General features: G+C 42.7%; 1 protein-coding gene and 1 pseudogene across 3 annotated transcripts in view; one reads left to right on the forward strand and one right to left on the reverse strand.

Moving 5' to 3' along the window:
• Positions 1-11,143, reverse strand: part of LOC134624967 (zinc finger protein 93-like) — a 16,599-nt gene extending 5,456 nt beyond the window's left edge. For 2 of the 3 annotated variants that reach the window (XM_063470214.1, XM_063470213.1), the window contains exon 1: positions 1-610. This exon is cut by the window's left edge and continues 187 nt beyond it. In XM_063470214.1, coding sequence (XP_063326284.1) covers positions 1-50 — 50 coding nt within the window. In that variant the 5' untranslated portion in view covers positions 51-610. Of the gene's footprint in view, positions 611-10,896 lie in introns of those variants that run through there. The other variant, XM_063470212.1, reaches the window with a different exon arrangement.
• The window catches only part of LOC134624042 (interferon-induced very large GTPase 1-like), a 39,093-nt pseudogene that overhangs the window by 12,058 nt on the left and 13,277 nt on the right, over positions 1-13,758 (forward strand).

Genomic DNA, 13,758 nt, shown 5'->3' on the forward strand with positions numbered 1-13,758 from the left:
GCAGTCTTGACATCTCTTGTGATGGAGCTGTCTTTCTCACTTGGGACCATGGATTGTAGGATCCTTGTTTTCAGAACAGGATCATGGACACAGATGGTGCAGTTTCAGTGCTCAACAGAGTTGTAACCGCTTTGAGTGGTTTGAGCAGCTGGAGGACCTCCTCTGCCACTCTAACATCATCATCAGACAAGGTGACGATGTCTCTGACATTTTTCTTCAGGGTTTTGTCTGTTAGTGCAGAGTATATAGCTGTCTGCTGCTTAAGATAACACTCCAACATATCATAAGTGGAGTTCCACCTTGTTGGGATGTATGAGCTTATGATTAGGCAGCTGTAGCATATCTTGCTTGGTCTTAAGCACATGAGCAGCTGTTGAACTTCGGTGGAAGTAGGAAACCACCTTCCTTATCCTCCCAAGGAGGCGGTCCATCTTACTCACTTTAATTCCCTTTTGGGATGCTAAATTAATGGCATGTGCAAAGCACCCTATCTGTGGGCCCAGTCCTGCCTTGTTCACTGCATTTATTTGGTTTTTCAATCAATCAATCAATCAATCAATCAATCTTTATTTATAAAGCACTTTTCATACAAAACAAACTGTAGCACAAAGTGCTTTACATGGTTAAAAGCAGCCCACCCCACCCCACCCTCCCACTCATCCCCCGCACTCTCATTAACAGAAACGGTCATGGATGCCTGGGACAGTTCAGCCATAACTTTAGACTTTTGCTGCTCGCACACGGTTGGAACGACCTTTTCACTGAAGTGGGCGCGCGACGGGATGTCGTAGCGTGGCTCAAGCACGTTCATCAAATGTTTAAACCCCTTATTTTGTACAATGGAATATGGCCTCATGTCTGCAGCTATAAACACACCAATAGCTTCTGTAATGCCTTTAGCCCGGTCGGATTGGGCAGGAAAGGGCTCCTTTAATGCCGCGGATATCAGTGGTTGTTGCGCAGCTCTCGTCTTAGCTCCTGTCACACTAGGATGATGTCGTTTCAAATGATCCGCCATGCACGACGTGTTGCCAGCGTCATAAGGCTTCCTCGTGCCACACCGTCGACAAACTGTGGTGGTTTTATCCACCACCCTTTTCCCATCTATATATTTAACGGGAAGCCAAAATGCTCCCACACATGAGATTTAAGTGATGGTGGAGGTTTCTCGAGCTCCTCAGTTGGACCGCTAGCGCTGGCCATGACTAACGCTTGAACGACTGACCATGGGCAGATTGCGCATGAAACTTGCGCAGTGAAACTTTTTTTTTCTTTTTCAAATCTTCAGATCACGTGCGTACCGAACCGTGGAGAGGGATCGGTTCAGATTTCGGATCAACCGTGATCCATTGCACCCCTACTTTCATGCTTGCATGCCGGGCACTAGTGGCAAAACAATCAAAGCAATGCATCAAACGCAAGCATTTGCAGCACCGCAAAACATTCATTCTCCGGTTCCAATACCGGGGCCAGCCATTTTTCTTTGCCCCCCAAAAAAGGTATGTACAAAAACGAAGGAGAACAATGCTGGTCCGTACAAAGACAGACTTGATGAAAAGTCAAAGAAAAGATGCGAGGAAAAAAATCAAAGGAGTGAAAGGGTTAGACCCTTAGGAGCACACAGAGTGGACAAAAGACGTTAGCGTGCTGCCCAACTTTCACCGCGCTCATATTTATAACTATATGGTTCTTGGAGTGAGTGCATACACTCATGAAGTTTTTAGTAACTTCAGGTCACTGCAACAAGCCCAGGTACAGTTTACCGACGGATGGGTACAGGACCTTGAAATGCACCGTGTAGAACGAAAGACCATCGTACGTATCGTAAGTTTACCAGTCTCACAAATCGTCTTCATAAATACACATTCGTTAACCGTTTATTGATAGGACCTTTGAGTCAACGGTAATTAATTAGTAGTGGAAATAATTTCTGGTACGCATTACAGAAATGTAGCAGTGACAATAATATTGTATGCTGTAATCGTACTGGGCAATTAGTGATACAAAAAACTGTTTTATTGTGTGAATAAAAGTATATGTTTTTGTCAATGTACCATGGTAATGACAGAAGCGAAACGCAATAATCTGTCAGGACAATTCACTATTTATGCACAATAAACAAAGGAGCATAGCGCGACCATTTCTGTTCAGCGCCAGACTTGCTTGTAACCTATATCACCAATTATGTTAAGAAAAATGACGTGTTAACTACTACAAAACACTTACCTTTGTGGAAATGCTTGGAGCAGACTAACATGTGAGCTGGAGTGTTCTGGGATGTTATTCCAGGCCATCCGTCGGCTCTTTGTTACTTCGGAAACATGGCTTGAACAATTTCTCTTCAATGACGTAATCCAATAACAACCGATCTCTTTACCCGTCGGCTTCCCGTGGCTGTCATGCGACCGGCTACTAAAGTTAATTGTAACTGTCCCTGAGACAGTTAAAATAAGTTGTTTATTTCATATGTTTCTGTGATAGATTCATGCTTAATTTAGTTCATTTATTTATAAGATAAGATGATAAAAGTGTAACATTAATTAAAAAATGTCTAAAATATTTGACAACAAAATATGGGTTTGTTAAATATGTGAAGTGCTGTAAAGTTTGTATGAGGTAGAGTTTGTAATTGTCACATGACCAGAGTTTGGTTGAGAGCACAACCATGGCATGGTGGAGCTAGCATGGATACATGGCTACAGATGCATCTACAGCCTCAACGTTAATGTCATTCTGCATGTGGTCCAAGAGGCGCACACGGTATGGTTTCATTTATATTGTTTGTATAATGTTGCAGACGTGTTCTACACTGGTAATAAGAGGACATTTTAGTGATATCCATTATTTTGCATTTTTTCTGTTCTGCTTGCAGAAGACTGTTCATGGACACTGGTATGAGAGACAAGCTCAAAACATTTATGTTGTAAACTTTGTGTTTCTTCAGTTTTCACGGTGTCTGAAGACAATAAGAGTGAGAGAGAAATAAATTTCCGAAGACATCAGTATGATGCGTGGCCATTCTTTGTTGGACCCCTGTAGTTACAGTGAAAATGTACCGCCAACGTGGCTGGAAGTTCGACGTTAGAAGCAGTGTATGTTCCAGAATAAGAAAAGAAGAAAGGTTCTTGACAGCGCAGCGTGTGTGGTTCGAGAACACAGCGGAAAAGAGGCTTGCAAACTCAAAAAAGAGGAAACACCATTATTGGCGCTTTGGACGGCAACAACCATGACTTCACCAATAGAGGGCGACATTGACCATCATAAACTACAGCTCTGCAAATCTCTGCCGCTGCACACAGCAAGAACTGTATAATCCCTGGCGGCCTTCAAGGAAAAGATAACGGCTCTGCAGTCAGCGCCAGGTTGGGCTGTGATATATCCACAACTTCACGGATGTTAGTAAAGTTTGGAGAGGTCTATTAAAATAATTATTTATTTTGTAGGAGAAAGGTACTGAGTTAAAGGTAACCAACCTGTCACTATAGCCAAACTGTTCCCTTTTATTTTACAAGTGGTGTTGTTTAAAGTGTTCTAATAATGTTTAAGAGTTCAACTTAAATGAAGAATAACAAGGGGTGTAGTTAAGCAAATTGTTGCAAGAATCAGATTGTACTGAGAAATATATATTTGCCAGGATCGCATGTACATATAGCAACAATTTGTTGATGCAGCAGGTTTGCTGAAACATGTACAATGTCAGTAAACACAGAAAAATCACATATTGAAGAATGCAGAGAACAAATTGATTCCCTTAAAGAAGAGCTAAGTAGATTGAATGAACAATTGAAATTACAGACTGATGATGATGAAAGGGAGAAATTGGAGTTACTCATAGGTGATATTCATGCTAAAATAGAAATCAAGCAGATAATGTTGAAGAAGCCTGCCTCTAATACTTCAAGACTAGAGCCCAGGAAATCCTCAAGGGAGCGAAAGTTAACGCCCAAAATGCTAGAACTTAAACAGCAAGAGTTTTCTCAGAAGGAGAGTAAATTTATCAAACTATATGAAAGCTGGAAAGAACAAGTTAAAGCTACACGTTCCAAACTTAAAGATGAGTGCTCTGACTAAGAATTAGCTGACATGATGGATACTGTCGAAGGGCTGGAGACACAAGTGAAAAATACATACGAAGATATGAGATCGCAGTCAGCCCCTTCTACTGAGACTAGAAGAAAAATTGATTCCTGCACAGCAGTAACTTGATGAGAATACTTAAGGTACGTATGAGTGAAGTGGGGCAAGAAGAGTTTGATGCTAAGGCAGAAAATGCGAGACTTCACATGGTGCTGGACAGAGAATATGCTCAGTCAATATTTGGGACTACAATCTCCCAACCTGCTGTACGTAGCTGCCGCTCAAGCGGTTTATCGGAGCAGCAAAGCATTAATGCAAAAAGGGCAGAATGTGCTGCACAGCTTGCCGTGAAGCAAGCTGAGATAGAGATGGAGGAGGCTATTGCTACACAAAGGCAAGAGCTTAAAAGACTAGAAAATCAGCGAGATCTTCAGGTAATAACTGCAAAGCTAAAGGCTTATTCTCAAGCAGATTCAAGTGAAGCCTGTGGAGAAGACAAAAGCGCACACAGTGAGGTAGTCAGTTGTCCTCCATTAGCTCCTGAAGAAATCATACCAGAGCAAAACTACAAGAACAATAACAATGAACAACCAAACAATACTAACAATGAGTCATTGTTAATGCAAGCCTTGCATGACACAATGGTCCTCACCAGACTTCCTGCACCTGAGCCCCCAGTCTTCTCAGGGGACCCACTTAAGTTCTTAGAGTGGAGCACTAGTTTCAAAGCTTTGATAGAACGGCGATGCACAAATCCAGCTGACAGGTTGTTCTACTTACGCAAATACATCAGTGGAGAAGCACGGTCTGTATTGGAGGGAAGCTTTTACAGAAAAGATGACGAAGAATATGACCAAGCTTGGGAAGCTTTGAATGCTCGGTATGGCCACCCCTTTGTAATTCAGCGTGCATTTAGACAAAAACTGAACAACTGGCCAAAGATCGGTTCAAGAGAGTCGCTTAAACTGAGACAATTCAGTGATTTTCTGACAGCCTGCAGCAATGCTATGCCATACATCAAAGAACTGCAGGTGTTAAATGACTGTGAAGAGAATCAAAAATTGCTCCAAAAACTTCCTGACTGGGTGACTTCTCGTTGGAATCGTCATGTCACAATGCAGTTACGGCAAACAGAAGAATATCCAATCTTCAAACAATTCGCTGATTTTGTTGCACAAGAAGCAGAAGTTGCATGCAATCCTGTAACATCATTTCATGCCTTGAAACACACTGAAGAAAGGTCAGCTAGAGACATAAAGCGTCCAAAGGCTAATGCATACATCACAAATGTGAAAGCATCAGACAGAACAACCACGGGATACAGCAGAGTGGAGAACAATTAAAATGAGCCTGATATGGAAAGAAAAGCAAATGCTTTGCCATCAAACTCAGTCACATGTATTTGCTGTGGAGAAAGCCATTCTATTCACAAATGCCAGACCTTTGCTAAAATGTCCGTAGAGAACAAGAGAAAGTTCATACTCGACAATAACCTGTGCTTTGGCTGTCTCAGAAGAGGACACAATTCAAAAGACTAAGCGCAAGGCGACTTGTGGGGTTTGTAAAAAACATCATCCGACAGCTCTTCATGAAGACCGTCCAACGACTGCAGTGAACACATCATCACATAGAACGCAGGCAGAAGAAAACATATCTGCACTTTCTTGTTGCATGGACAGAGGAGATGGTGGGAGCACATCCATGATAGTGCCTGTGTGGGTTTCTTCAACCACCACTCCAGAGAGAGATACCTTAGTGTATGCTCTATTAGATACACAGAGTAGCAACACTTTTGTAGATCAAGGGGTATGTGAGGAGATGGGGATGAGTTTAGAGCCAGTGAAGTTAAAGCTAACCACTATGATGGGAAGAGATTCCATTGTTCAGAGCGAAAGAGTTAGTGGGCTCAGAGTTAGAGGGTTTTCCTCCAAAAGCTTTATCAACTTGCCACTTGCCTATACCAGAGACTTCATCCCACTTGAACGTTCACACATTCCCACCTCTGAAACTGCCAAAAGATGGAAACATCTAATCAGAATAGCACAGGAGATGCCTGAGTTAATGGATTGCAAGGTCGGGCTGTTAATAGGCTACGACTGTCCTAGAGCACTGGCACCACGGCAAGTAATCACGGGAGGTGATGAAGAGCCATATGCAGTCAAGACAGACCTGGGCTGGAGCATTGTTGGCAGTTCACAAAAAATGGCAACATCAGCAGAAGTGACAGGCCTGTGCCATCGCTTATCTGTTAAGGAACTTCCACCCTTGACACCAGCCACCATCATCAGAGTACTTGAGTCAGACTTCAAAGACACAGCTCCTGGAGAAAAGAGCATATCACAAGATGACATACAGTTGATGCAACTGCTAAATGAGAAAATACACCAGAATGCTGATGGGCACCTAGAGATGCCACTTCCCTTTAAGGCACGCCCTCAGCTGCCAGAAAATAAGCGTCTGGCTCTGGTACGACTTAAGCACCTGAAAGGGAAGTTTGAGAAAAATCCCAAATTTAAGGACGATTATGTAAGGTTCATGGACAAGGAAGGTGATGCTGAAAGAGCTGAAGATGATCCCAAAGAAGGAAATACGTGGTATATTCCACATCAAGGCGTCTATCACCCGAGAAAACCGGGAAAAAATCAGGGTTGTGTTTGACTGCTCTGCAAAGTACAGTGGCACAGCTCTGAATGATCACCTCTTGACTGGACCCGATCTCATTAACAGTTTGACTGGAGTACTCTGCCGATTTCGCCAACACCCAATTGCAATCATCTGTGATGTGGAGAAGATGTTTCACAGATTTCATGTAAACAGAGAAGACAGAAATTACTTGCGATTCCTGTGGTGGGAAAATGGTGAAACAAACACAGAGCCAAAACAATATCGCATGAAAGTCCATCTTTTCGGGGCCGCATCCTCACCAGGCTGCGCAAATTATGCAATGAAGTATCTTGCGAGCCAAAATGAAAGGGAACATCCCACAGCTGCCAACTTCATCAGAAGTAGTTTCTATGTTGATGATGGGCTAATCAGTGTAAAAACTGTGAATGCAGCCATTGAACTAGTGAGAGATGTGCGGAAGGTGTGTGCAAAGGCAAGGCTACGGCTCCACAAGTTCATATCCAACAACAGAGAAGTCCTGGAGTCAATTCCAGATAGTGAACGAGCTAGTGGAGCCCAGGATGTGGACATCATTCATCATGAACTCCCAGTTCAGACTGTGTTGGGAGCAATGTTCCCTCTAATTTTTCACGTGTCTGAGCGAACACACAAACTCCCTGAGCGATCCCTTGGATCACTGTGAGCGACATCAGACGTGTGCACTGTGGTCACGCCAGCATCGAATCCATCCAAGTTACATGGTTTATTAAAATAATCAAATTACAGCATTTACATTTATGTTAGACTACTTTTAATTAACTGCTTTAGCCCACTTACAATGAAAATCTAAAAAAAATCTAGTCATTGACCTGTGTAGTATGTTAACAGTATTGGAAGTAAAAATAATTTGAACTCCAATTTTGAAAACACAACTTTCTTTCTTTTTTTAAAAAAAAGTTCTGACTTGTACTCTGAGTCTGTGGTCTGGGAGAGAGTCCTGTAACTCTCTGTCTGCAAAATACAGTAAAAAATGACCAATGCTGGGCAATTAATTATATAGTTACTTCTTCAAAAAAGTTACTGAGTTCTGCAAAGAAAGTTTGTTGCAGCTGTTTACCTAAAAATGCTGCAAAGGCGTTTTTTTAAACAAACATTTCAAACGATTTACTGAACAATCAGCTGTTCTGCATCAAATTTGATGCCACACAAATTATTTGTGCCACTCCAAAAAAACAATTTCTGTCCACTATGAGATAAAGGAGGACAACAGCCTGATACCTGCAGGCCTGACAATAGGAGATGTATCACTGCTGCAACACCTGTAACATTCAGCAGTCGCCTCATTGTTCTGACACACACAGCAAAACTATTGACTACACTACACGCTAACTACACACTAACTACACAAGATTTGCGCTAAACGTCGCCAATCTCTCACATCTCAAAGCACCGCCGTCACTCCTAAAACTTCCCCCCGTTCTTAACAACTAGATGCCACGTTGCCATATCATTTTTTGATTGGTCGACATGGTACTTTTTTGGACGAATAGGAAAGGGAGAGAGGGTGGAGTTTGTTTTTGCTCACAGGTGGAGAGTGCTTTCGAGCGTTTTCCTTATAAAACACCGTTTTTACCGTTTCTTCCCGCAGTAAATATAAACAACGATAGTATTCAGGACGAAAACCAAACATTGCATAATTTTTTTTATCACAACTCTGGTTTTACGTGGCCTATCAACACAATTTAAAAACTGGTATAAAGTCCACACTGTTTCTGTCAATTGTTCCGTCTGTCCTGCTCACATCTCCAATGGTTGTACAAGTTGTCATTAACGTGGCTTCACTCCACATCAGCCACGCCGCGTTGCCAGCTAAAAGACCGGTGTCGGCACATAAGGACGCTGTCATAGCCTGTCAACGACGTTGATTAGCTGCGTATATACGAATGTGAATCGCATTATTGGCTGGACTATGGGATAAGGTGGCATCGTTCTGATCCCATACGGGAGCAGCCAGTCACTCCCTGACTAACACTGCAGAACAGAATTGTTAAAGTATTAATTTTTAATTTCAGTTCAGGTTAGATTTTTTTTTTGTGCGCAACACAGATTTTCTGTGCGCAGAGACCGTGCCAGCAGTGCGCAATTGCGCACGTGTGCAGCTTAGAGGGAACATTGGTTGGGAGTAAGGTGGAGTGTAAGCAGTGACACCTTCTCCTTTAAAGTTGCCCTGGAGGAGAAACCAGTAACACGACGGGGAATTCTGTCCATTATAGCCTCTGTGTTTGACCCATTAGGCTTCTTGGCTCCTTTCCTTCTAATAGGAAAGAAAGTTCTACAGGAAATGTGTCTAAAGAGCATTGGATGGGATGAGCCACTGCCTGGTGAATTGAAGCCACAATGGGAGAGTTGGGTCACTGATCTGAAGAACCTGCAGAGATTCCAAATCCCAAGATGCTTTGTACCTGAAAGCCTTGGGAAAGTCCAGAGAATAGAACTCCACCACTTTTCAGATGCGAGCAATCGCGGGTATGGTCAGTGCTCATATGTTCGGGTGATGAGTGAAGACAGAGTGCATTGCTCCTTAGTCATGGGCAAAGCAAGAGTTGCACCCACGAGAGTTGCAACCATACCAAGGCTGGAATTAACAGCAGCAGTGGTGTCCGCAGCAGTCAGCAGAATGCTAAAAGAGGAACTGGAACTCAAAATTGACCAAGAGTATTTCTGGACTGATTCACAGGTGGTTTTGGGCTACATTAACAACGAAGCCCGCAGATTTCACATATTTGTTGCTAATAGAGCGCACAGAATCAGAGAAGCAACTGATCCAGCACAGTGGCACGATGTTGACACCAATCAAAATCCAGCGGATCACGCTTCCAGAGGCCTCACAGTAGCAGAGCTGATCAGTTCAAACTGGCTCATTGGACCTCATTTCCTGTGGGAAAGAGAGTTTGTCACACCAGACTCAACTCCAGACCTTCTGGTAGGTGATCCAGAGGTCAAAACGACACAAATACTACAAACAAAGGTAGTAGAGGACAGGAACTTCTTGGAGAGACTCAAAAGGTTCTCAAAATAGCATACAGCAGTAAATGTTGTTGCTAGGATCCATCAACTAGCCAAAAAAGCCAGAATACAACTAGGAAATAGAAAACTAGCAAAAGAGGGTGAAAGGCTCAATACACCATCCATTCTTGAACGCACTATACATAAATTAGTGGTCCTAATAGAAAGTAACTAGAATGTTCCAGTGGAACTTCTGTAAATGTGTACGGGATGGTTAAAGTATTAGGATTGACTTGCAAGTTTGTCACAATTAAGTACTGTTTGGTTCTGTAAATTCCTAGATTTATTCAAATTATTTACATTTCATAAATCATAGTAATTTGGTGGGAGTGTAACTGTCCCTGAGACAGTTAAAATAAATTTGTTCATTTCATATGTTTCTGTGATAGATTCATGCTTAATTTAGTTCATTTATTTATAAGATAAGATGATAAAAGTGTAACATTAATTAAAAAATGTCTAAAATATGTGATTACAAAATATGGGTTTGTTAAATATGTGAAGTGCTGTAAATTTTGTATGAGGTAGAGTTTGTAATTGTCACATGACCAGAGTTTGGTTGAGAGCACAACCATGGCATGGTGGAGCTAGCATGGATACATGGCTACAGATGCATCTACAGCCTCAACGTTAATGTCATTCTGCATGTGGTCCAAGAGGCGCACACGGTATGGTTTCATTTATATTGTTTGTATAATGTTGCAGACGTGTTCTACACTGGTAATAAAGCTTCTTGTCATTTTTTGTGTTTCTCTTTATCGCTGTGTAACTGATTTCAATTGAAAGCCTGCGTGCTGTAGTACCGCTTGCCACGCGTTCCCAGAATCCTTTGCGGTTTTATCCCTGAATGACGTCACATTTTCCAATCTCTATTCTAAAGGCTGATTGCCCAGGCTTGTACCCGTAGCTTCATGTCCTGGGGTGGGGGTTGGTTGTTCTCCTCCCCTGCACTCCATCCTTTTGTTCATATTCCAAGATTATTTTTCTATATGTATTCTTACCCCCTAGCAACCGCCATATTATAATATTGCAAGCAATCACAAACTCTACAGTCTCTCTAACTTTAATGTATAGTAAGCAATCTATTATTCTCATCAGAGAAAAACTCAACATAAACTAAAACCACATCAAAGTTAGCTCCGTGCTTACCTTTAGATGAGCCCACAAACGAGAGAACTCTGTGATTAAGCTAGAAGCCTTTCCAAACACAGTTAACAGATCAGGAAGCTGAGACACACGTGATTCGCGCTGATCTCAGCTACAATCCAAGAGACAACGGTGGGAAGATCGATGCAGATATCGATTGAAAAGTAGGTAGTTGTATATGATCCTGTAAGTTTACTACTTTACTCCCGTTTCACGAAAAAGCAGCTCTCTCTGCTCGAGTCCTCTCCTGCGCACACACTTTGCTCCGCCCCCTTTACCCAGCCCTGCAGCGATTTGTTGCTGTGCGGTCACGTGACTCAGCTGCGCAGCGTAATCACGTGGTGTGTTATTTCAAAATTAGCGCCAATCCGGTTGTTCAGTCTGACGTCACTAGCCGTGTCTGGGCCTAAACTCCGCTGCAGGTCCATATATCAAATGATCACTGTGGCATTACAAGGAGTTGAAAAACTGTCTAAAGTCTTTCATCTTTAATAAAATGACCAGCGTTGTGCTCTACTAGGTGTAACAATTGAGTTTAACATCCAGGCATCCATGAAAACGGAATTTATGAAATTTAACGGAGTTAGAAGTTAGCAGGAAGTTAGCTCGCTAGCTTCTATCTAAATACAATACAGCATGTCCTGACTGCGGGGTTTTGGAAACAAATTAAAACGTACAGCTCTGCTATCACTTCCAACATAAATGAAGACAGAAAACTAAACAGCAGTGACGTTTGTAGGGTTACTGAAGTTTGGCTAGCTGGTATATAATGATGTGCTACGTGACCGCTAGCGACACAGCTATGTTAGCATGTTTATAAATATAATATAATAATATAATATAATATAATATAAACATGCTAACTTTCTTTCCACTCGATAAAAGTTGTTCTCGGTGGTCAGGAACAAATGCAATCGCATGGCAGGATGCTGTAAACGGACCAAACTTCAGTCAGGAGAACAAATGAAATAATCCATCCACAATACGAGGTTAGTCATTCATATACTGCTGCATGGGCTGGGCTGTAGTTACATCCTGAGGTTTTAAAAACTGAGCTTAAATAAATGATTAGCGGTAATAACAGCCGAGGGAGGTCAACAGTGATCATTGACTGTTTTTAGGAGCTTTTTGAGATTAAATAGAAGAAAATACGAAACATTAAACATGTTAACAACATAAAAGCCATATTAAACGCAGACTACTTTAGGCCCGGAAGTAGGATTCGTCACGTCATCACTGAACAACCGGATAGCGCTTCGGGATTGACGGTGCGCCGCAATGCATTGTGGGTAGTGATGTGCGATACTGCATATTTTGGTATCGATCCGATACCAAGTAAATTCGCGCCAGTATCGCCGATACCAATACGATACTTTTCAATAAATAAGGTGGATGCCTCATTGAATTGCTAAATCGCAATTAATTTTCATGACCTTAAGTGTTTTTTGTGATGTTTCCTTTGGTATTATTAATTCGTTAAAACGCAGAACATAATTAGGAGAAATAATTTATTTATAATTAAATAAAAAATGTTTTATTATTGTGGCGGCTCGTGGTCTGCGATGCCGCTGCAGGTGAGATGGACTCACCTTTACGGCATCTACAATGATGCCTCGCCGGCTTAAAACCTGTGCGCTGCTTGTGCTGTTGTTGGTTTTGGTGTTGATGTGTACAGCTGGCAGCAGGAGGGCTGCAGCCGTTGAATGTAGGCTACTGTTACAGCAACCGTGTGATCACTGTAATGGTGGACAGCGCGCGGCTCGGGGTGAGCCGGAGGCTGGCGCGCCTGCCAAGCTGGAGACGGAGGTTGAGGTGCGCGGGGGTCCTGCCACGCCTGAGGGCGGCATGCTGTCCACTTCGGCACGCAGGCTGCATGGTCCTGCATGCCGGCCGTCTGCCCAGCTGCCTGTGAGCCCCAGCTCAGTTCCACGCCTACTGTGCCGCCGCTGCTTGCCATATGGGTGGCCATCAGGCCAGCTCCGAGGCTTCCCCGTCGCTGGGCTGGGGCATGGCGCGACGATGGTCCGGGCCGATTCCCTCGCCTGCTCGCGGGGTGAGGTGAAGCAGCCGAGGGGTGTGTGTGGCAGGGCGTGTTCTGCGATGCCGCTGCAGGTTTGGTGGTGGTGATGTGTACGTCTGCCAGCGGGAGAGCTGAAGCCGTTGAATGTACTGTTACAGCAACCGTGTGATTATTGTAAGAATAAATGATGCTGCAAAGCATGAAAATGCCATCGGGTCTGCCGTGGTGGTGATCTTTTTTTTTTTTTAATCTTAAGTGCACCTAACCCTAACCCTTGTGGGATTAATAAAGGTATATCAAATCAAATCAAACAAATTAAAACAAATACTGTTGATAAACTATAATACAAAAATTACAATTAAAATTCTCAACAACAAAAAAAAAAATATATATATGTAAACAACTTAACAACCCCCAAAGTGTCTAAGTCACGTGAAGTGTCAGTGCAACACCGAAACATAAGAGTGGGGGAGAGGGAGCAAAGTGTGTCTGCTCTCCGCTGACACAGGAGCGGTGAGTCCAGCGACCTGGTTGTTTCGTTTTTTGCCGAAAGCACAGCATCAAATAAGCAGAACTCAAAGTAAAGAATCGATCTCACCAGGCTAGTATCGATCCGATACCGATGCCGACTTGGGATCGATACTATCGATATTTGGATCGATCCGCCCACCACTAGTATTTATTAATATGCTGTACAGCTCTACACTTCCTGTTTTCAGTCTGGCTGAGCACTTAGTTTATGAGTCAAAAGTGGCCTTGCTTTACAAACCTTCATGATTAAAGTGCATAAAACAATATAATGAGAAAATAAGGATACTAAGGATATTAATTACATGACAATGCGA

Source organism: Pelmatolapia mariae, linkage group LG3_W (assembly GCF_036321145.2).
Source record: "Pelmatolapia mariae isolate MD_Pm_ZW linkage group LG3_W, Pm_UMD_F_2, whole genome shotgun sequence".
Lineage (NCBI taxonomy): Eukaryota > Metazoa > Chordata > Actinopteri > Cichliformes > Cichlidae > Pelmatolapia > Pelmatolapia mariae.